Here is a 24,013-nt window from a genome sequence, read left to right as displayed (position 1 = left end):
ACAAACATGCCACCTCCATATTCGATGACTTTTCACATTATGAGAAGAGAGAAGCAAGAGGAAGAGGACAGTGTCAAGAAGGTGATTAAAAATTAGAGAGGCACATGCAATCAGGAACAACACACAGGCTTTCACCTCCACTCCAATCTTGGTGTGGAACAGAAACGACTTTAAACAAGCAAATGTATAATTACTTCATTACTGGACAAACTGAAAAACTAGGGGCCAAAGCCTCCGAATTTGTACCCCCTTCTCCATTTTCAGGGATTACGATAATCTTGGATTTAATGCTGGGATGCAAATAAAGTTTTATACAACAGGATCAAGATTGGATATTTTCTCCTCCACGGAGTCTGGAGACTTATTTTGTGAAAATCTCGTGGATTTCTTTTTTTCCATTTTTTTTTCCATTTTTGTTTACATATTTTGTGGCAGATGCCTTATTTTCATTTTTCACAGCTCCCAGTTACATGCATGTGAGCATACCTGTGTGTCCCAGTTACACGCATGTGAGCCAGGGACGTGCAGTCAGGGGAGGCAGTGCCTCCCCTGTCATTAATGATTAAGATAATACAAAGAAGATGCATATGACACATATTCTGTGTCATATGTATCCTCTTAATATTATTCTTATCATTGCTCCCCTCCTTATGTATGTGTTTGGGAGGCACCGATCGTGGTGCCTCCCGTTGTCTCTGGGGAAAGGTATGGGAGCGGGGGGCGGGCACGGGCGGGGACTAGCCATGGGCAGTAAAAGCCCATTGAAAATATACGGGAAAGCGGCACCATTAGAGGTGCCGCTTTCATACAGGGACGTGCTTTCAACCTATGAAAGCACGTCCCTGTCAGTGAGGCCACAGTGATTGGCCAGCGGATCCGTCACTGGATCCGCTGTCAATCACTGTGTGGGCGACGCTGGCGGAAGAGGTGCGGGCGGCTGGATGCGGCGGTGGTGCGGGCGGCGGGATGTGGCGGTGGTGCGGGCGGCGGGATGCGGCGGTGGTGCGGGCGGCGGTGGAGTGGGCGGCGGGTTGCAGCGGCGGTGCGGGCGGCGGAGGTTTACCTTTAGCCTGCAGAGTTTGGCAGCGGAGCGGTACCAGTTTCAAAAATGGCGCCTCAGCGTAATTTTTGAAATTCAAGATGGCTGCCGCGAGCCAATCACGGCTCGCCGCGTCATCGCCCCGCCCCCTCCGGCTGACTTATATAAGTCAGCGCGAGGCAGAGGAGCGTCAGTCCGACGGCGGAGGAGGAGCTGTGAAGAGCTCCTGAAGAAAGAAGACGCCGGAAGTCCTGGATGGGCGGCGGCTATGCAAAAGAGCTTAGCAGCCGCCGCCCACCAGGTGAAGACGCTGGAAGCCCTGGGGAGGTGGCGCTCCCCCAGGTGAAGACGCAGGAAGCCCTGGGAAGGCGGCGGCCACGCAAAAGAGCTTAAAGGCCGCCGCCCCCAGGTGAAGATCCAGTTTAATAAAACTTATTTTTAAGACCGTGTGGTGTTTTATTTTAATATTTTCTTTCCAGGTGGACTACAGGTGCTAGCGGGCCCTTTATGTCCGGGCATGCTGGCACTTGTGGTTCTCCAAGTGCCAGCATGCTGGGGCAGGCTTGCTGGGACCTGTAGGCCACCTGTAAAGAACAATATTACTATTCTTTGCAGGTGGACTACAGGTGCCAGCGGGCCCTTTATGTCCGGGCATGCTGGCACTTGTGGTTCTCCAAGTGCCAGCATGCTGGGGCTGGCTTGCTAGGACCTGTAGGCCACCTGTAAAGAACAATATTAACACACAATGAACCCCGCACCCACCGCCACCAGGGGTGCGGGGCATAGCACTGGGCTATCAGCCCAGTGCTGGTTATTGCTCGGGAGGGGGGACCCCATTTTTATTTTTTGGGGTTCCCACTTTCCGAGGAATTCCAACCCTGGGCTGACTGGCTGGGGGGATGATTAATGTTATGGCAGGGGGACCCCACACTGAGTGTCTCCCCTGCTATGGCATTACTCCCCCTGGCTGGTTCTGCCTAGTGCTGGTTTTATTGATGTATCGGGGGACCACACTTTTTTTTTTTTCTGGGGGGGGGGCTTGTTAGCTGCCAGTGCCTCCCCAACCAGTGACCTCACCGCACGTCACTGATGTGAGCATACCTGTGTGTCCCAGTTACACGCATGTGAGCATATCTGTGCGTCTTGTTTATTTTATTCATATTTTATTTTTAAATAAAGCAGCCCCTTAGATGTTTTAGCAGCCCCTCGTGAGCCCCCTCAACAGCCCCGGATCGGGCAAGTGGAGTTTGGGTGGGTCCGGTACAGTGCTAAGCAGGACTGTGCAGTGATTTTTTTAGTTATTGAGCCCCTGCCCTAGTGAAGCTTACCACTGTAGTCGAAAACTAATTTCATATTACAAGTAGGACTGTGGGAGGAAGCAATGCTAGCCTCTGTGACACCAGCATGCCTCAGCCTGGCCAGCTAGACAGCTTCCTGGCTGTAAGCCACCATGAGACTCCATACTGGGTCCTTATTTAGTAACTGTTTGTGCTTCACAGGAGCTCCTGGCCCATCTTGTGCTGCAGTTCAATGGAAAGCTGATGCAATGCAAGATCACTGAAACTCTGTTCTTCTAACACCGCAAGGTCTTGCGATAACCGAATGCAGCCCTTACATTGTACAATTATTAAGGAGAAAACATTTACAAAGTAAAGGAAAAGAACCCTGTACAACAAATGCACATCTTGTAAATAATCCCAAAATGTGGAACAGTAAGGTTGACTAATTGGAGCCATTCATTTGAGTCCCTAACATGAAATAATTGATAAGAACCTCTCTCTAATGTTGGGTACATAGTGCACACTAGAATATATATCTACTAGAGGTGAGCGGGTTCAGACAGGGCACCCCTGGAATTATAGGGCAGACATATAGACATAGGTGTGTTTGCGGCAGTTGCTAGAGAAAATGAAGTAGGAGCTGTTGTGATGTCACGTTCCGCTGGATTATGATTCTGGGGGTAATTCCAAGTTGATTGCAGCAGGAATTTTTTTTAGCAGTTGGGCAAAACCATGTGCACTGCAGGGGAGGCAGATATAACAAGTGCAGAGAGAGTTAGATTTGGGTGGGTTATTTTATTTCTGTGCAGGGTAAATACTGGCTGCTTTATTTTTACACTGCAAATTAGATTGCAGATTGAACACACCACACCCAAATCTAACTCTCTCTGGACATGTTAAATCTGCCTCCCCTGCAGTGCACATGGTTTTGTCTCTTCTGAGTCTGAGTGACTTTGGCCACAAATGTGTTCTCTCCCCACTTTATAGAAAACACTTCGTAAAACTTGGGATTTCCATTTCCACCTTTGCGGGTATATGTTTTCACAAATCTGGTTGTGATGTTGAAGCTTGTTTCATATTCTGCTCTAGGCTTTAGTTTAAACTTTAAACCTAGGATCAAGTACAGCAGCACCCCTGGAATTATACGCCAGCGCCTCTGGATTTATATAGCAGATAGGCAGCGCCCCTAGATTTATAGAGCAGATAGGCAGCACCACTGGAGAATTACACAGCACAGCAGACAGGCAGCAGCACCCCTGGACTTAAACGGCACTGGACTGATAGGGCAGAGGGGCAGCACCCCTGGAATGATGTGGCAGACAAAGAAAAGACGTGCAAGGTGGAATTGTCCTTGGGCCCTCCCATCCACCCTTATATTGTATAAACAGGACATGCACACTTTAACAAACCAATCATTTCATAACAGGGTCTGCCACACGACTGTGGCTGAAATGATTGGTTTGTTTGGGCCCCCACAAAAAAAGGAAGCAATTAATCCCTCCCTGCACAAACTGGCTCTATAGAGGGAAGATGTCATCCTCATCCTCAGATTCCTCATCCCCTTCAGTGTTTACATCCTCATCCTCACAGAGAAATAATTCCACAACGAAGAGGTGGATTTTTTGGTATTTTGCCCAGGCATGACAATGGTCTTTTTCATCCCATGGCCAACAACTGTCTCCACTGGTGCCTTATTCAAACAAACCACATCACCATCAGAATCCTCATCGTCAACTTCCTCCTCAGTGCCATCCACTCCAATATCCTCCTCATCCTGGTGACGGTGCTCCTCCCAGCACTTGAGGAGGCGTGCAAATGGTGGTAGGAGCCTCCTCTTCCCATACAGTGCTGTGAAGGTCAGGCCTAGACATCGCAACCATGGACATACTTGGACTCTCCTTGGGGATTTCTGATATCTCTGAATGCACAGTTGTTTCCTGTGCTTTAACAAGCTTTATTTTTAAAAATTTTCGAGAGGGAGGAGGGCTTCCATCTTCATGAGAAGCTGAACCACCAGTTATGAACATAAGCCAAGGCCTTAGCCTTTCCTTGCCACTTTGTGTCGTGAATGTCATATAGGCAATTTTACGTTTCTCATCAGATAATTTATTTTTTTATTATTTCTTTATTTTTACTTAATAAGCGTTCCTTTATTTTTACAGCACCCCTATATTTTTACACCATACTGGACAGGGCCACAACGTTCCTTTCTTTTTACAGCACCCGACAGGGCCACAGCATTCCTTTCTTTTTACAGCACCGACAGGGCCACAGCATTCCTTTCTTTTTACAGCACCCGACAGGGTCACAGCGTTCCTCTATTTTTACAGCACCCCTATATTTTTACAGCATACAGGACAGGGCCACAGCGTTCCTCTATTTTTACAGCACCCCTATATTTTTACAGCATACAGGACAGGGCCACAGCGTTCCTTTATTTTTACAGCACACCTATATTTTTATAACATGCAGGACAGGGCCACAGTGTTCCTTTATTTTTATAGCATCCCTATATTTTTACAGCATACAAGACAGGGCCAAAAAGTTTCTTTAATTTTACAGCACCCCTATATTCTTACAGCATACAGGACAGGGCCACAGCATTCCTTTATTTTTACAGCACCCGGCAGGGAGTTCCTTTATGTTTACAGCACTCCTATATTTTTACAGCATACAGGACAGGGTCACAGTGTTCCTTTATTTTTACAGCACCCAACAGGGCCACAGCATTCCTTTATTTTTACAGCACCCCTATATTTTTACAGCATACAGGACAGGGCCCCAGCGTTCCTTTATTTTTACAGCACCCCTATATTTTTACAGCATACTGGACAGGGCCACAACGTTCCTTTCTTTTTACAGCACCCGACAGGGCCACAGCATTCCTTTCTTTTTACAGCACCGACAGGGCCACAGCATTCCTTTCTTTTTACAGCACCCGACAGGGTCACAGCGTTCCTCTATTTTTACAGCACCCCTATATTTTTACAGCATACAGGACAGGGCCACAGCGTTCCTTTTTATTTTTACAGCACACCTATATTTTTATAACATGCAGGACAGGGCCACAGTGTTCCTTTATTTTTATAGCATCCCTATATTTTTACAGCATACAAGACAGGGCCAAAAAGCTTCTTTAATTTTACAGCACCCCTATATTCTTACAGCATACAGGACAGGGCCACAGCATTCCTTTATTTTTACAGCACCCGGCAGGGAGTTCCTTTATGTTTACAGCACTCCTATATTTTTACAGCATACAGGACAGGGTCACAGTGTTCCTTAATTTTTACAGCACCCAACAGGGCCACAGCATTCCTTTATTTTTACAGCACCCCTATATTTTTACAGCATACAGGACAGGGTCACAGCGTTCCTTTATTTTTACAGCACTCATATTTTTACAGCATACAGGACAGGGTCACAGTGTTCCTTTATTTTTACAGCACCTCTATATTTTTACAGCACACAGGACAGCGCCCCTAACAGCACAGGACACCCCAGTACAGCACCCCTGTACAGCACCCCAAACAGCACAGGACAGCACCCATGTACAGCACAGGACAGCACTCCTGTGCAGCACACAGGACAGAACCCCTAAAGAGCACACACTGACCCCACCCAACGCCACCACCCACAGAGAGACATAGGTCTGTCTTCCTCACTCTCCAAGACTGGAGTGAAAATGGCAGCGACACGCGACTCCTTATATGGAATCCAAAACTCGTGAGAATCCCACAGCGGGATGATGACGTTTTGCCTCGTTCTGGGATCAGAGTCTGGCGGGAAGTCCCGAGCTGGGCTCGGATCCTGAAATCCGGGGGTTCAGATCTCGGAGATCAGAACCCACTCAACCTTAACAATAACACCAGTATAACGCCTATCACCACTACAAATTGCTCTGTATAGCTTCTGGTCGGGAAATGGTATATATAGTATATTCATTGATCTCACGGTGCCCCCAAGGTTATGGCTTCTCAGACCTCACCATAGTGTCAGCAAATGATCAGTTACACAGATAAGCATGGTGGCTTTGGTATAAATACAGTACACAACATCTTCCCAGTGCAAATTAAGGTGGGTACACACTGGCCGATATATCGTCCGTTCTCTTGAACGGCCAATATATCGCGGCTCCGTCGGCAAGTGTGTACGGTCGATACGTCTGTGAACTCCGCCGTTCACAGACGCATCGTGTCGGCCCCGCAGCACAGCCGACGGCCAATATATCTACCAATATATTGGCACGTCGCTGTGTGTGTACGGGCGGGGATGATTGACAGCTGAACTGGGCGAGCGTGTGTAAGCTCACACCTGACGGATCGAGCAGTGTGTATGCTCAACACACTGCCCGATCCGTCCATAGATATATCTGCCAATTTTGATCGGCAGATATATCTACCAGTGTGTACCCACCTTTAGACAATAAGAGCAATGTTTAACTGGTTACTATGGGTCGATACAAATTCAGCAAATAAATGTAATGACATTAAAATGTCTGAGGTCTGGATGAAGGTAACTTGCTAATGGAACACATTCTTCCTCTCAAAAAGTCAAATTGCTGGGTTACATGGTGTCACAGTAGGTAGCATTGTTTGCTCACAGTCAGAGCAGGTGCTAGGGTGTTTGGCGCCCCCCTGCAAACTATACATTTGCGTCCTACCTCCCATAAATTATAAAGGGTCAGTGAGCAGCGAAGGTGCGCACCGCAACAATAGAGTGCCGGACCCCTTGCTATGATATGTGTGTGTGTGTGTGTGTGTGTGTGTGTGTGTGTGTGTGTGTGTGTGTGTGTGTGTGTGTGTTTTATAATATCAAATGTGTGGGTGGGTGGGTGCATGTCACAGCTACTTACTGCTGAGGGCATCTGCTCCACTCCACTGATCCCGTCTTCTGCACACTTGGCTTTTTCTAAGTCCGAGCCTTCAGATCTGCAGACATATAAATGTACAGAATCCTATGAATGTATGAATCCTAGCACTATGTCAAGTGGAGCCAATATAATGTGTCCCAATCGTTACCACCAGGAGACACATATAGGCATTGCATGGAGAACCATGCAGTTTCGACAGGCGTTCCTGGGAGGTGATTGGAGGGAGTTTGCACCGAGGTCGCTGGATGGCTAAGCTAAGCGACACAAGTGGCCGACACAAACACCTGGCCCATCTAGGAGTGGCACTGTAGTGTCAGGCAGGATGGCACTTCAAAAAAATAGTCCCCAAACAGCACATGATGCAAAGAAAAATGAAAGAAAAAAGAGGTGCAAGATGGAATTGTCCTTGGGCCCTCCTACCCAGCCTTATGTTGTATAAACAGGACATGCACACTTTAACAAACCCATCATTTCAGCGACAGGGTCTGCCACACAACTGTGACTGAAATGACTGGTTGGTTTGGGCCCCCACCAAAAAAGAAGCAATCAATCTCTCCTTGCACAAACTGGCTCTACAGAGGCAAGATGTCCACCTCCTACTCATCGTCCGATTCCTCACCCCTTTCACTGTGTACATCCCCCTCCTCACAGATTATTAATTCGTCCCCACTGGAATCCACCATCTCAGGTCCCTGTGTACTTTCTGGAGGCAAATGCTGGTGAATGTCTACACGGAGGAATTGATTATAATTCATTTTGATGAACATCATCTTCTCCACATTTTCTGGAAGTAACCTTGTACGCCGATTGCTGACAAGGTGAGCGGCTGCACTAAACACTCTTTCGGAGTACACACTGGAGGGTGGGCAACTTAGGTAAAACAAAGCCAGTTTCTGCAAGGGCCTCCAAATTGCCTCTTTTTCCTGCCAGTATACGTACGGACTGTCTGACGTGCCTACTTGGATGCGGTCACTCATATAATCCTCCACCATTCTTTCAATGGTGAGAGAATCATATGCAGTGACAGTAGACGACATGTCAGTAATCGTTGGCAGGTCCTTCAGTCCGGACCAGATGTCAGCACTCGCTCCAGACTGCCCTGCATCACTGCCAGTGGGTGGGCTCGGAATTCTTAGCCTTTTCCTCGCTCCCCCAGTTGCGGGAGAATGTGAAGGAGGAGCTGTTGACGGGTCACGTTCCGCTTGACTTGACAATTTTCTCACCAGCAGGTCTTTGAACCTCTGCAGACTTGTGTCTGCCGGAAAGAGAGATCCAACGTAGGTTTTAAATCTAGGATCGAGCACGGTGGCCAAAATGTAGTGCTCTGATTTCAACAGATTGACCACCCGTGAATCCTGGTTAAGCGAATTAAGGGCTCCATCCACAAGTCCCACATGCCTAGCGGAATCGCTCTGTTTTAGCTCCTCCTTCAATGTCTCCAGCTTCTTCTGCAAAAGCCTGATGAGGGGAATGACCTGACTCAGGCTGGCAGTGTCTGAACTGACTTCACGTGTGGCAAGTTCAAAGAGTTGCAGAACCTTGCACAACGTTGAAATCATTCTCCACTGCGCTTGAGTCAGGTGCATTCCCCCTCCTTTGCCTATATCGTAGGCAGATGTATAGGCTTGAATGGCCTTTTGCTGCTCCTCCATCCTCTGAAGCATATAGAGGGTTGAATTCCACCTCGTTACCACCTCTTGCTTCAGATGATGGCAGGTTCAGGACTGTTTGCTGGTGCTCCAGTCTTCGGCACGCGGTGGCTGAATGCCGAAAGTGGCCCGCAATTCTTCGGGCCACCGACAGCATCTCTTGCACGCCCCTGTCGTTTTATAAATAATTCTGCACCACCAAATTCAATGTATGTGCAAAACATGGGACGTGCTGGAATTTGCCCACATGTAATGCACGCACAATATTGCTGGCGTTGTCCGATGTCACAAATCCCCAGGAGAGTCCAATTGGGGTAAGCCATTCTGCGATGATGTTCCTCAGTTTCCGTAAGAGGTTGTCAGCTGTGTGCCTCTTCTGGAAAGCGGTGATACAAAGCGTAGCCTGCCTAGGAACGAGTTGGCGTTTGTGAGATGCTGCCACTGGTGCCGCCGCTGCTGTTCTTGCTGCGGGAGGCAATACATCTACCCAGTGGGCTGTCACAGTCATATAGTCCTGAGTCTGCCCTGCTCCACTTGTCCACATGTCCGTGGTTAAGTGGACATTGGGTACAACTGCATTTTTTAGGACACTGGTGACTCTTTTTCTGAGGTCTGTGTACATTTTCGGTATCGCCTGCCTAGAGAAATGGAACCTAGATGGTATTTGGTACCGGGGACACAGTATCTCAATCAAGTCTGTAGTTGCCTGTGAATTAACGGTGGATAACGGAAACACGTTTCTCACCGCCCAGGCTGCCAAGGCCTGAGTCATCCGCTTTGCAGCAGGATGACTGTTGTGATATTTCATCTTCCTCGCAAAGGACTGTTGGACAGTCAATTGCTTACTGGAAGTAGTACAAGTGGTCTTCCAACTTCCCCTCTGGGATGACTATGGACTCCCAGCAGCAACAACAGCAGCGCCAGCAGCAGGAGGCGTTACACTCAAGGATGCATCGGAGGAATCCCAGGCAGGAGAGGACTCGTCAGACTTGACAGTGACATGGCCTGCAGGACAATTGGCTTTCCTGTGTAAAGAGGAAATTGACACTGAGGGATACTTCAAAAAAGAAAAGGCGCCTCTAAAAGCCTAAGCTGACATGCTGCTCGCTGCTCTCAAAAATATAGGTATTAGCAAACCTACAAAGACAACAGAAAACAAGAAAGTAGAGAGCGCAAGCAGACTAAATTAACAAATTTTAATTTAAAACTGCACAAAGAAAAAAGTATATATATTAAATATTAAATATATGTGCAATTAATAAAACATAAAATTATGGACAAATGGGATCCTCCTGCTTACAGTCCATTAGATGCAATAATAGATTCCGAATTAAACAGTCAAAAGCTCCTCCTATTCAGAGCAATGAGTTCATCAATTAGTGTTTAAATAACCTTTTTGCAGATTATTCACTTCTCTAAAAAGTTATTTATTCCGGAAAGTCACTTTTATTGGATTATCAAATAACAAATGTGCTGCTTGCTCCAGCACTTTATATTCCAAATGGATGGCAGCTTTGTATATAGAAATCCGTCTTCCAGTGTGCTTTACAGCGGCTCCGTCTACCGCTCTCCCTAAAACACACTTGGGAAATCTTTCAATGAAAAAGCCGCTTACCGCATCCGGATGAATTCAGCTTCACGGCGCTGAAAATCACCATACACCAAACAGCTGTACCGCAAACTCCCGAGTGGTATAGATGACAGCCACGGTCCCCGTTTGGCAAGGCGGACCACTGCAGGTGGCTACAATGAAAAACGGATCCACTGGTGCGGAGCAGAAATTGTGATAAGTGTCAACAGCACAAATGGAGAGTGCTTGCGCTCTCTACTTTCTTGTTTTCTGACACTGAGGGAGTTGGTGGTGTGGTTTGCAGGAGCTTGGTTACAAGAGGAAGGGATTTAGTGCTGCCCTTTCTCTTGCTAAACAGTCATACTTCAAGAACCTCATCTCCTCCCAGTCTTCCAACCCCCGGCGCCTCTTTGCCACTCTCAACTCACTCCTCTGCCCACCTCCACCTCGTCTCCCTTCCTCACTCTCTGCTCTTGACTTTGCCACTTACTTCACATCCAAAATTGACTCCATACGTCAGGACATCACATCACACCAGACCATCAGTAACCAGCCTTCTCCCATCCCTTACCAACCCTCCCCATCCATCGCACCAACTCTGTCATCTTTCTCCCATGCATCTGGAGAGGAAGTCATGGCCCTCATTCGTTCCTGTCCCCTCACCACCTCCCCACTTGACCCTATCCCCTCCAGCCTCCTCCGCTACCTCTCTTCTTCTGCTTGTTCCCATCTTTCCCACCTTCTCAAACTCTCCCTATCATCAGGCACTGTCCCCTCTGCCTTCAAGCATGCACTCATCTCTCCTATTCTTAAAAAACCTACCCTTGATCCAAACACTCTCTCCAACTACCGACCCATCTCTCTCCTCCCTTTTGCCTCCAAACTCCTTGAGCGTATTGTCTACAACCGCCTTACTTCCTTTCTTTCCTCACACTCACTGCTTGACCCATTCCAATCTGGCTTCCGTCCTCTCCACTCCACTGAAACTGCCCTTACAAAAGTATGCAATGACCTCCATGCTGCTAAATCTAAGGGACACTACTCTCTACTTATTCTACTTGATCTCTCTGCTGCTTTTGACACTGTGGACCATCCTCTCCTACTGCAAATCCTTCACTCCATTGGTCTGCGTGACACTGCCCTCTCTTGGTTGTCGTCCTACCTTTCTAACCGTTCATTCTCTGTCTCCTCTCATGACTCCCCAAGGTTCTGTCCTTGGTCCTCTTCTCTCTCTATACGTCCTCACTAGGTAAGCTCATTAGTTCTTTTGGTTTCCAATATCATCTTTATGCTGATGACACTCAAATCTATCTTTCCTCTCCAGACCTCTCCCCTACTCTCCTCACTCGTATCTCCAACTGTCTCTCTGCTATCTCTTCCTGGATGTCCCAGCACTTTCTTAAACTTAACATGTCTAAGACTGAGCTGATCATCTTCCCTCCCTCCCGCATAACCTCACCTCCTACAATCTCATTATCTATTGATGGCACTACTATCTCCTCTACCCCCCAAGTGCGCTGTCTTGGAGTAATCCTTGACTTCTCCCTCTCCTTCAAACCTCACATTCAGCACCTCTCACAAACCTGCCGTTTTCATCTAAAAAATATTTCCAGGATCAGACCCTTTCTGACCCAGGATGCTACTAAGACTCTTATCCACTCACTGGTCATCTCCAGACTGGACTACTGTAATCTCCTCCTGACTGGCATTCCTGACAAATACCTCTCTCCACTCCAATCTATCCTCAATGCTGCTGCCCGGCTCATTTTCCTCACCAAACGCACTACGTCCAGCTCTCCTCTCTTACTAGACCTTCACTGGCTCCCCTTCCCTTTCAGAATCCATTTCAAGCTTCTCACACTTGCTTACAAAGCCCTCACCCACTCCTCTCCCATCTACATCTCTGATCTTATCTCGCTTTACACTCCCACCCGTCCTCTTCGCTCTGCTAATGCTCGCCGACTCTCCTGCCTACGGATTACTTCCTCCCACTCCTACCTCCAAGATTTTTCACGCGCTGCACCACTTCTCTGGAATCCCCTACCTCTCCCCCTCAGACTCTCCACCTCTCTACAAAACTTCAAACGGGCTCTCAAGACCCACTTCTACACCAAACCCAGCCAAATCTCATCCTAAACCTCTGTTCCACGCTCTCTATGTACCCCATCTGTCTCACCCCTGTCTGTCTACCCCTCCCCGTTAGAATGTAAGCTCTCACGAGCAGGGCCCTCTTCCCTCATGTGCTTACTCTTTTCTTACTTTAATAATCTTCAACTGCACCAAATCCAGCAGTCTTCTGCCACCTGATACTTATTCCAGTGTCATCTGCTGATGTAGCTATGTTTATTTACCCTGTACTTGTCCTATATTGTCGTCAACTGTAAGTTGCTGTTTTCTTGTTTGATTATTTGTTTATGTACTCTGTAATTGGGCGCTACGGAACCCTTGTGGCGCCATATAAATAAAGGATAATAATAATAATAGTGGTCAGTGGACTGCTTCCGCTGTCATCCAAAGTTTTTGAACTTGTCACTGACTTATGATGAGTGCGCTCCAGGTGACGTATAAGGGAGGATGTTCCGAGGTGGTTAACGTCCTTACCCCTACTTATTACAGCTTGACAAAGGCAACACACGGCTTGACACCTGTTGTCCGCATTTCTGTTAAAATAATTCCACACCGAAGAGGTGATTTTTTTTTGTAATTTGACCAGGCATGTCAATGGCCATATTCGTCCCACGGACAACAGGTGTCTCCCCGATTGCCTGACTTAAACAAACCACCTCACCATCAGAATCCTCCTTGTCAATTTCCTCCTCAGCGCCAGCAACACCCATATCCTCATCCTGGTGTACTTCAACAGTGACATCTTCAATTTGACTATCAGGAACTGGACTGCGGGTGCTCCTTCTAGCACTTGCAGGGGGCGTGCAAATGGTGGAAGGCGCCACCTCTTCCCGTCCAGTGTTGGGAAGGTCAGGCATCGCACCCGACACAATTGGACTCTCCTTGGGGATTTGTGATTTAGAAGAACGCACAGTTCTTTGCTGTGCTTTTGCCAGCTTAAGTCTTTTTATTTTTCTAGCGAGAGGATGAGTGCTTCCATCCTCATGTGAAGCTGAACCACTAGCCATGAACATAGGCCAGGGCCTCAGCCGTTCCTTGCCACTCCGTGTCGTAAATGGCATATTGGCAAGTTTACGCTTCTCCTCAGACACTTTTAATTTTGATTTTTGGGTAATTTTACTGAACTTTTGTGTTTTGGATTTTACATGCTCTCTACTATGACATTGGGCATCGGACTTGGCAGACGACGTTGATGGCATTTCATCGTCTCGGCCATGACTAGTGGCAGCAGCTTCAGCACGAGGTGGAAGCGGATCTTGATCTTTCCCTATTTTACCTTCCACATTTTTGTTCTCCATTTTTTAATGTGTGGAATTATATGCCAGTATCAATAGCAATGGCCTACTACTATATATACTGCGCACAACTGAAATGCACCACAGGTATGGATGGATAGTATACTTGACGACACAGAGGTAGGTAGAGCAGTGGCCTACTGTACCGTACTGCTATATATTATATACTGGTGGTCAGCAAACTGTGAAAAAACTGAAATGCACCACAGGTATGGATGGATAGTATACTTGACGACACAGAGGTAGGTAGAGCAGTGGCCTACTGTACCGTACTGCTATATATTATATACTGGTGGTCAGCAAACTGTGCAAAACAGAAATGCACCACAGGTATGGATGGATAGTATACTTGACGACACAGAGGTAGGTAGAGCAGTGGCCTTCTGTACCGTACTCCTATATATTATATACTGGTGGTCAGCAAAATTATGCACTGTACTCCTACTATATACTACAATGCAGCACAGATATGGAGCGTTTTTCAGGCAGAGAACGTATAATACTGGTAGTCACTGGTCAGCAAAACTCTGCACTGTACTCCTCCTATATAATACTGCTGGTCCCCAGTCCCCACAATTAAGCAGTGTGAGCACAGATATATGCAGTACACTGAGCACAGATATGGAGCGTTTTTCAGGCAGACAACGTATACTGGTGGTCACTGGTCAGCAAAACTCTGCACTGTACTCCTCCTATATAATACTGCTGGTCCCCAGTCCCCACAATAAAGCAGTGTGAGCACAGATATATGCAGCACACTGAGCACAGATATGGAGCGTTTTTCAGGCAGACAACGTATAATACTGGTGGTCACTGGTCAGCAAAACTCTGCACTGTACTCCTCCTATAATACTGCTGGTCCCCAGAATAAAGATATTTGCACTGCAGCCCCCTGAAACAAAGTGAGAGGACGCCAGCCACGTCCTCACTATCATTTCCAATGCACGAGTGAAAAATGGCGGTGACGCGCGGCTCCTTATATAGAATCCGAATCTCGCGAGAATCCGACAGCGGGATGATGACGTTCGGGCGCGCTCGGGTTAACCGAGCAAGGCGGGAGGATCCGAGTCTGCCTCGGACCCGTGTAAAAAGGGTGAAGTTCGGGGGGGTTCGGATTCCGAGGAACCGAACCCGCTCATCACTACCCATAATATTAATACACACCCACCCCACCACCCAGATAGCAGTAGTATACCCCCATAATATTAATACACCATACCCCAATACCAATAATATACCCCCCATATGTTACTACAACCCCATCCTCTTAACATAACCCCCAGAGACAACATTAATAAACCCCCCTACACCTCCCCATATACTTACTTCAGCATGAAGGAGGCTGTCTGGTCTTTGCAGACTGCGGAGCTGGTGCTTGGGAAGAAGGAGTGACAAAGTCACAGACAGGGTAAGGAGAGGAGAGGAAGGGGTGGAGCTTCACGGAGCATAGGGTGCGGAGTCTGAGCTGGGACGGAGTAGAGGCATACTCTGCAGCCTATTGGTGGCAGTGAGCGATGAGCAGTTCATTATCAGCTGCTGCGTGACTGCACCCAGAGCCGGATTAAGTCGCTGGGTGGCCCGGGGTACTTAAAACAGTGGGGCCCCTATTCAAGAGAGGAGGAGGAGGACCGGGGAGGGGGGGATGTCACTCACATACCATCCAGTGAACGAATTGCGCTCCCGTCCCCGCCAACTGCACAGACAGCAGAGCGACGGATCAGCTGTCCAATCATGTATGAATGAAGCAGCCTGCCACTCAGCCATTGGGGCAGCCTACTTCACTCATACGTTATTGGACACCTGAGCCGTCCGTGCGTTTCACAGTTTTTTGGTCTATTCGACCCCCCCAAAAAAGGCATGGAGAAAACGGTGCAAAACACTGTCGAAAACTCCCGCTATTGGCTACCAAACGGTCGAATTAGTGCCGATTTTCTGACTGTCGGAAAACTCGGCACTAATTGAATATCCCCCTATGCCTCAGACATGGGCACACTAGTCATGAGCATGGCTATATCTGTAGATATTGATATATGTACTGTATACACACACATAGTAAAACACACACATTAGAATACATATATACACACACACCCATAGAGAAAAAACACCCACACCTACAGCTAAACACACATAGCAAAACACATATATACACACAAACACACACCCATAGGAAAACACATACACACACTAAACACCAATAGCAAAACACATACACACACACCCATAGGAAAACAGATATACACATACACACCCATAGCAAAACAAACACACACACAGCTAAACATACACACACAGCCAGCAAAACACACACACCCTTATTTACAGTACATGTGTTTTCTTTATCCACAACTTACTTTGCTGCACCTCCTGGCTCTGGCTCCCTGGTTCCGGCAAGGCTCTTCACTGCAGGGGGTGAGTGCTGACGTCTCCAGTGCACACACTGCTGCTCTGTCAGTGACTCTCCCTCCCGGCCTCCCCCTTCTCCCAGCATGCAGTCACAGACAGTGGACAACGCAGGAAACTGATAGCTGCTGCAGCAGCGCGGTGCCGAGTTGAAGGGTGATGAGATCACCCTTCTCACTCACTGGCGCCGTGTCCTGTGTGCAGACTACCTTCTTTGTCAGGGCCCACGGCGCAGCGGCAGGCAGCGTGTAATGAGTCAGGCTGACTCATTACATTGCTGCCGGCTGTGGGCCCCTTCATAGCGCTGGGCCTCTGTGCATTGCACTGGCTGCCCTGGCGCAAGTTCCGCCACTGGTGGTGTGGCAGGGGGCCCTTTTGGGAAGGGGGGCCCGGGGGTACGTATCCCCGGGACACCCCCCTTAATCCGGCTCTGCCTGCACCACATGACAGCGGCTCCCGGGATTACAGTGTAAGGCCAAGTGGGTACTGTATATTCTTCCCCACCCCAGCTTCACACTGCCAGCACCGCTGCTTGTCATACAGTGTGACAGGCGCAGCAGCAGCCGGGAGCAACACTGGGCTGGATAGCAGCAGGGATGCAAAGCAGGTAGAGCGCCTCTCCAGCCTGGCGCCTACCTGCTTTGCATCCCTTTGCTGAGCGGGTTCCGCCGGCTTTGCTCACAGTACTGGCTCCATGGGTGTAATTCCATCAAGGGGCCTATCTTTGTGGAGGTGTATGTTCTTTGGGTTTCTTATGGTTTCCTCCCATAGTCTATAAAATTTACTGGTATCCAGTGGTGCAAGTAGAAAGTTTATTAATGGCACTGTGTGCGCGCTCCCAAAAATGGGTGTGGCCAATGAAAATAGGTGCGTGATACACATATGGGGGGCCAGGTACACATATGGCCCCTATAGCGCAGTGCCAGATACACATATGCCCCCAATGGTGGCACATACACATATGCACCCCCAGTGCAAGGTACACATATGCCCCCAGTGCCACATATGCCGCCATAGTGCCAGATATGTCTCCACAGTGCAGATACACATATGCCCCCCAGTACAAGGTACACACATGCCTCCAGTGCCACATATGCCCCCATAGTGCCAGATCTGTCCCCACAGTGCAGATACACATGTGCCCACCCAGTGCATGGTACACATATACCTCCAGTGCCAAATATGCCCCCATTGTGCCAGATATGTCCTCACCGTGCCAAATACATATGCCATCCCCTGCGTGCTCACCTCTACTGTGTGAGGGGAGGAGAGCACAGCCCGCGCCGCTCCTGCACCTCAGTGCTTATCTGGTCTCCGGCGGCGGCGTGTTTCTCAAATGAGCCAATCAGAGCTTGCGGATCGGCAGCCAATCAGGAGCCGCAGCTGCCGGTCCACGAGCTCTGATTGGCTCACAAACCGCCACCTCATTTGAGAGACTCGCCACTGCCGGAGACCAGATGAGCAGTGAGGGACACCGCACAGCAGCAGGCTGCAAGCTCGGTGGTCGGTTCGGTGTTACTGCGTACCGGCTGGCAATTTCTTACCAGTACGCAGTACCGCCATACTTGCAGCACTGCTGGTAGCTTAATTGGCTCCTGGGCCTGATTCTGAAGTGAGAGTAAAGCAAGAAAGTAACAACTGTATGCATCTGGACAAAACAAGTTGCAATGCCAAGTTGCAAGTTGCAATGTACAAGTAAATTTCATTAATTAACAAATTAATTCATTTGCATGGGGGGTAAATACTGGCTGCTTTTGCATGTAGCCCACAAATATTAGGCAGCTTAATTTTTAAACTGCAATGTAGATTTGATATTGGACACCCTCCTTGCAAATCTAGATTTCTCTGCACATTTCACATCTGCCCTACATGCAGAGCAGCATGGTTTTGCAAAGGTGCACAGTTCCGCCTTTATTCAGTGTTGCTGTGAAAAGTAGCATATCCCAGTGCTGCGGCAATGCGTGCGGACTCTCGCCGCCTCCTGCAGCTGCTGGCACCCCATTGAAACTTTTGGGTATTGGGAGCATTGCTCCCCGCTACCTCTGTTTCTATACCTCCACAGACTCCTCCACTTCCTCGGCTGTGTCCCCTCTACCTCCAACTCCATGTCTCCCCGCCGACTTCCCCCAGCTACTGTATGGGTAGCAGGAGCATGCGTATGCACGCTACCTGCTACCTCACGCTATGCCGCGGCATGCAGCCCGCAGTGCAAATGCATTGTGGGCAAAGATGGAAAAGGACACATCTGTACTTGCTCTTTTTTGCTTTAGGCCTACCTCAGGCCATCTGATAACACATACCCTAGTGTTTATGTAGTAGGGAGTTTAGGGTACAAGTGCCATTGGGACAGGGACCTACTGTATATGATTGATTCAGTATTTTCTGGAAAGAGCTGTGGTAATGTACAATCAAGTAATAATAATAATTACTAAAGCATGCACACTTCATAAAAGCACTCACACTTACTAAGGAATTTGTCCTTCATTTTCATTTATTAAAACTACTAGTCATCAGTACTCTAGGTATTTCATTGAATGCTAACAGACACCTCAGTACTTCTGTGACAGGTGGCACTCAACAGGCCCCAGGATATTACTGTATAGTACATGCTAAATAAACAGTCTTTGGTACAAAATTGCTATGAAAACATTATAATACTTAAGCTACTGTCATACAGCTGTTATATTGCTATGTTAATTCATTGCTGAATGATTTTTTTTTTCAGTTCTGCTTCTGCTATGTGCACAGTACTAAATCACTGCACCACATTGCATTGACTATACTACCACCATGTGGTACACTGCGATATTACCACAAAATTCACACACAAACATGCTTTGGGATAATATTTCTCAATTAATGTAAGCTTCAGTTTTCTAGTTTCTCCCGTGGTGGCGCCAATAGCTAACCGGAGGGGCGAGTGTTCCACAAACCTCTCCTGTGACTATTTTTATACATATCAGTACAAAGAGATATCCTTATCGCAGGATGTGTCTTAGCACTGACATAAATGATATGTTTATAAACTCACCTTTTAATCACTAATAATAAATAATGATGTTAACTTGTTCTCTAAACTCAGCTAGTAGATTAATGCCTAGTACTATTTGGAGATATGCATTACAACTACCTTTCCATCCCATTACAAGGACAATTTCTCTGTCCTCTATGGTAAAGTTCAAGAGGATATGCAACTATCTTTCTGGGATGCTTCTGGTCACCACTGCCAAATGCCAGCAGCATGTCAGTCATTCTGGGGTGTTTGGTGAACTGCGAGCAACATTGCAGACCCAGATTTGCACAATGTGCAGATATAAAAACATCTGTGTAAACAGTAGCTTTGCTGCTTTATGTATATATCTCTGAATTAGGCCCTAAGGGTCTATTTACTAAACCTTGAATGGAGATACAGTGGACAGAGATAAAGTACCAGCCAATCAGCAGCTAGGCCATGTCACAGGCTAGGTTTAATAAATGCCAGTTAGGAGCTGGTATTTTATCTCCATCCACTTTATCTCCATCTTATGCTGCCCATACACCTAAAGATTTATTGTCAGATCTGGACAGTTGGGGGTCTATTCATGAAGCAGTGAAAAGTGTGGAGAAGTGAGCCTGTGGAGAAGTTGCCCATGAGCTGTTCCATACAATTGTATAGTATGCAAATTATAAATGTTACCTTAACACTGATTGGTTGCCATGGGCAGCTTCTCCACTGGCTCACTTCTCCACACTTTTCACTGCTTCGTGAATAGACCCCTTGGAATGAAAACCTGGTAATGGATGAGCGCAAATGACAGTTGGCCATTTGCTCCTAAACACTGGAAAACAGACAAAAATGGTCAAACAGACAAATTACATGGCGGCCATTTTCCTGCTGTCAGGCATGTACAGTAGGGAAATCACTAAGGTAACGGCCACTGCACCATTTCCCTGGAGACCTGTGCATGCGCAATAGACTCTGGGGTTAGGTTTAGGCACCAACGGGGAGGTTTAGGCACTAAGTGGGGGAGGCTTAGGGTTAGGCAGCGGAGCAGGGGGGGTTAGAGGGAGGTTAGGGTTAGGCACAAAGGCCCTCATTCCGAGTTGTTCGCTCGCAAGCTGCTTTTAGCAGCATTGCACACGCTAAGCCGCCGCCCTCTGGGAGTGTATCTTAGCTTAGCAGAATTGCGAACGAAAGATTAGCAGAATTGCGAATAGAAATTTCTTAGCAGTTTCTGAGTAGCTCCAGACTTACTCAGCCATTGCGATCAGTTCAGTCAGTTTCGTTCCTGGTTTGACGTCACAAACACACCCAGCGTTCGCCCAGACACTCCCCCGTTTCTTCACACACTCCCGCGTTTTTCCCAGAAACGCCAGCGTTTTTTCGCACACTCCCAGAAAACAGCCAGTTTCCGCCCAGAAACACCCACTTCCTGTCAATCACACTACGATCACCAGAACGATGAAAAATCCTCATTATGCCGTGAGTAAAATACCTAACTTTTGTGTAAAATAACTAAGCGCATGCGCTCTGCGAACCATGCGCATGTGCAGTAAGCGACTAATCGCAATATAGCGAATATCGGCAACGAGCGAACAACTCGGAATGACCCCCAAAGAGGGGAGATTATGGTTAGTCTGTGGGAAGGGGTAGGGGAGAGGAGACAAGATACTTACTTCTCCCCTGTCGGGATTTCAAATATCGGTATGCGGGCGTCGGTATTCTGACCGCTGACATCCCGTCCTCCGGGATATCATACTGAACCCCCCTGGCTAACACAGATTTTCACTATAATCCGTCCTTCATTATTCACTGCATTCACCTTTCCAACCTTATCCTAATTACTATTATACTTTACAGTCAGATGTCGCAACAGCATTCAAACTCAGCCATTTATGAACTGTATGTTTTTTTTCTCCGCTTTCATTCTCAACCTGGTGCAGACAAACTTCCTTCTCACCTCCACAAATTGTCACTTGGCTGGATAACATTCCCACATAGACTGAATAACTACAGTAACATTTCAACTGTATAATATTAAGTTGAAGATAAGAATTGGCACTCGGCCTGACGTAATATAGATAACACTCTTTAAATAAATTAGAGTAATATCATTTTACTAGTAACAGTAAATACCACTATAGACTTTGTTACATAATATCCATTCACATTTATTAGGGAACTATAGATCACCTGTAATAAAAAAATCAATCCCCTTTCGATATCTTAATGACCTATAATGCTTCAATTACTGTGTTACTCAATGTAAGCAGGTAAATAATTTAACGAGAGTTGCCCACCATCAATTTCATTTTACAAAGCATTAACAAGCAGGTCAAAAATGTTTTGCGTAAAGAATACTTACTTGCTGGAAAATCTAGCAGCTGCACCATCTATACTGTAGTTGTAATTGTTCTTCAGTCCTCCAGCTTCCCTATACCGACACCTACATACATGTTGCAGTTGTTAAGCCACCTTACTTATGCTGCTTTCAGATCGCAAATGCCGGATCCCACCCGGTAAGAGAAACGTGTACTTACCGGGTGGGATCCGGCATTTGCGCTCCGTTGCTGGCTTTCCGACCCGGCAATATACCGGGTCGGTTGCCATAGCAGCGGAGGGCGCAGCAGGGGCGGGGGAGGAGGCGGCGCTGGGAGATGAGCTAATCTCCTGCGCCGCCTCTCCCTATGCTGTGAATGGGAGCTGTGTCGCATCGAAATGGCTCCCATTCACACTGCGCCTGACCCGGTAATCAACCCGGTAATAACCCTTCTTTTTTACCGGGTTGAATTACCGGGTCAGGCGACCCGCTAATTCTGTTAAGGAGCTTTCACATCGCACACTGACCCGTTTCGACACGGCAATATGCCGTGTCGATACCGGGTTATTTGTGCGATGTGAAAGGGGTGTTAGGGTGTTATTGTTCAGGTTTGTTAGCAAACCAAAAAAGGCCACTAATGGGCAAACCATGTTGCACTGCTGGTGTGGCAGATGTAACATGTGCAGAGAGAGTTAGATTTGGGTGGGGTGTGTTCAAAATGAAATCTAAATTGCAGTGTAAAAATAAAGCAGCCAGTATTTACCCTGCACAGAAACAATATAACCACCCAAATCTAATGGTGTGCACACGGTGAGATCCTTGCTATGCCCAATTTTCACTTTGCGATTTCCCCTGAACTCCCCGGAGCCCAGCACCACCAATTTTGACTAACTTTTCTTGAGATATGGACTATGTGTGCTTACGATTTTGGCTTATGTGAGATTTTGGCTTATGTAAGAATTAATTGACATGTGAGATGAACTAGATCAGTGATGGCTAACCTTGACACTCCAGCTGTTGTTGAGCTACACATCCCAGCATGCCCTGCTACAGTTTTGCTATTTGGCCATGCTAAAACTGATGCAGGGCATGCTGGGATGTGTAGTTCAACAACAGCCGGAGTGTCAAGGTTAGCCATCACTGAACTAGATAGTACACCGATCTAGCAAGGATTGACTTGCCTGCAGTCTATCTTTTCTTGCAATACCGACCTGGCGGGACCGCGAATCGGGATCGCAAGTGGCATAACACCTTGCGATTTGCACTAACTTTTCTTGCGATTTTGACTATATACTGTAGTCAAAATCGAAAGAAAAAAAATCTCACCGTGTGTACACACCCTTACTCTCTCTGCACCCTTATTGCGTACCTGCTGGCTGGGGCAGTGAGAAATGTATTTACAATAAAGCAAATAAATATTTTCTACCAACATACTGCACAACCTAAGAAACACATTGTCAATTGCAACAGGTGAATGCAGCATATAATTATTCAGCTGGCTAGTCTTAATTCTTTATGTCATTAATTTATAGGATCACGCTGACATTGAATGGAAGTTTGCAAGGACTAAACTGTGGATGAGTTATTTTGATGAGGGTGGCACTCTGCCGCCTCCTTTTAACATCATTGCAAGCCCAAAGTCTATCTGGTATCTCTGCAAATGGATCCACTACCAGCTGTGCCCAGGAAAACGTGAAGAAGACCCCCAGAAACAGCATGAAAACCTAAAAACCTTCACTGTAAGTCTTGTAACATTTTATTATACAGTATGCTATACAGTATATGCTTTCTCTCTTCTAACGTATTCATTTGGAGCAGTCTCACAGGATTCAGTATGTTTTACCAGCGGCCGGGATGGCGGCTGTCTATTTCCCGACAGTGGCATCCCGCCCGCCAGAATTCCGGCAGCAGGGTGAGCACTAAGCATGCTCTTGTGGGCTTACTGCGCTCGCTACAGGATCTATACCCATTCTATGGGTGTCATGGATACCCACAAGTGGGCATAGCCCTGGTGCGCCGGGATTCCGGCCGGTGGCATTGTCGGCTGTCAGGATTCCAGCATCGGTTTCCTGACCACCGGGATGCAGACATCCGGCAAATTAAACGCATCCCGTCTCACAAACCTCCTTGGCTTTCAGCTGCAGATCCCTTTTACACTGGGTCCAGCAGTTCCACTTCCTAGAGAAGCAACAGGGGACCTTGCAAAACATATTTGTAAAGTGACTAAACTGATTAATTCGTAATTTCAAATATACATTTTTAATTGCAGGAACGGCACGCTGACAACCTGATTCAAAATCAGCATTACCAGGTAAGCTCTGCTCCATTACACTGAAACAGTACTGTTATCTTGGCAAGGCTTACATTAAAACATTTGTGACAAGCAAGGATAGGCCTTCTGTTGCAGTATATTCTGTTAGAGAGATCCAGCATTCTGTGATTACGAGTGTATGACGTTTCTGCAAAATGAGTTTTTG

The 24,013-nt window shown here is 47.2% G+C and overlaps 1 protein-coding gene across 2 annotated transcripts in view; it reads left to right on the top strand.

Annotated features, from left to right (window-relative positions):
• The window catches only part of TRPC5 (transient receptor potential cation channel subfamily C member 5), an 829,680-nt gene that overhangs the window by 756,816 nt on the left and 48,851 nt on the right, over positions 1-24,013 (top strand). For both annotated transcript variants that reach the window (XM_063937327.1, XM_063937328.1), the window contains 2 exons: positions 23,069-23,275; positions 23,806-23,847. In XM_063937327.1, the coding sequence (XP_063793397.1) occupies positions 23,069-23,275; positions 23,806-23,847 (249 nt within the window). The remainder of the gene's footprint in view (positions 1-23,068; positions 23,276-23,805; positions 23,848-24,013) is intronic.

The sequence above is a fragment of the Pseudophryne corroboree genome, chromosome 8 (assembly GCF_028390025.1).
Source record: "Pseudophryne corroboree isolate aPseCor3 chromosome 8, aPseCor3.hap2, whole genome shotgun sequence".
NCBI lineage: Eukaryota > Metazoa > Chordata > Amphibia > Anura > Myobatrachidae > Pseudophryne > Pseudophryne corroboree.
The sequence above is the reverse complement of the archived record's forward strand: the minus strand, read 5'-3'. Positions and strand labels throughout refer to the sequence as shown.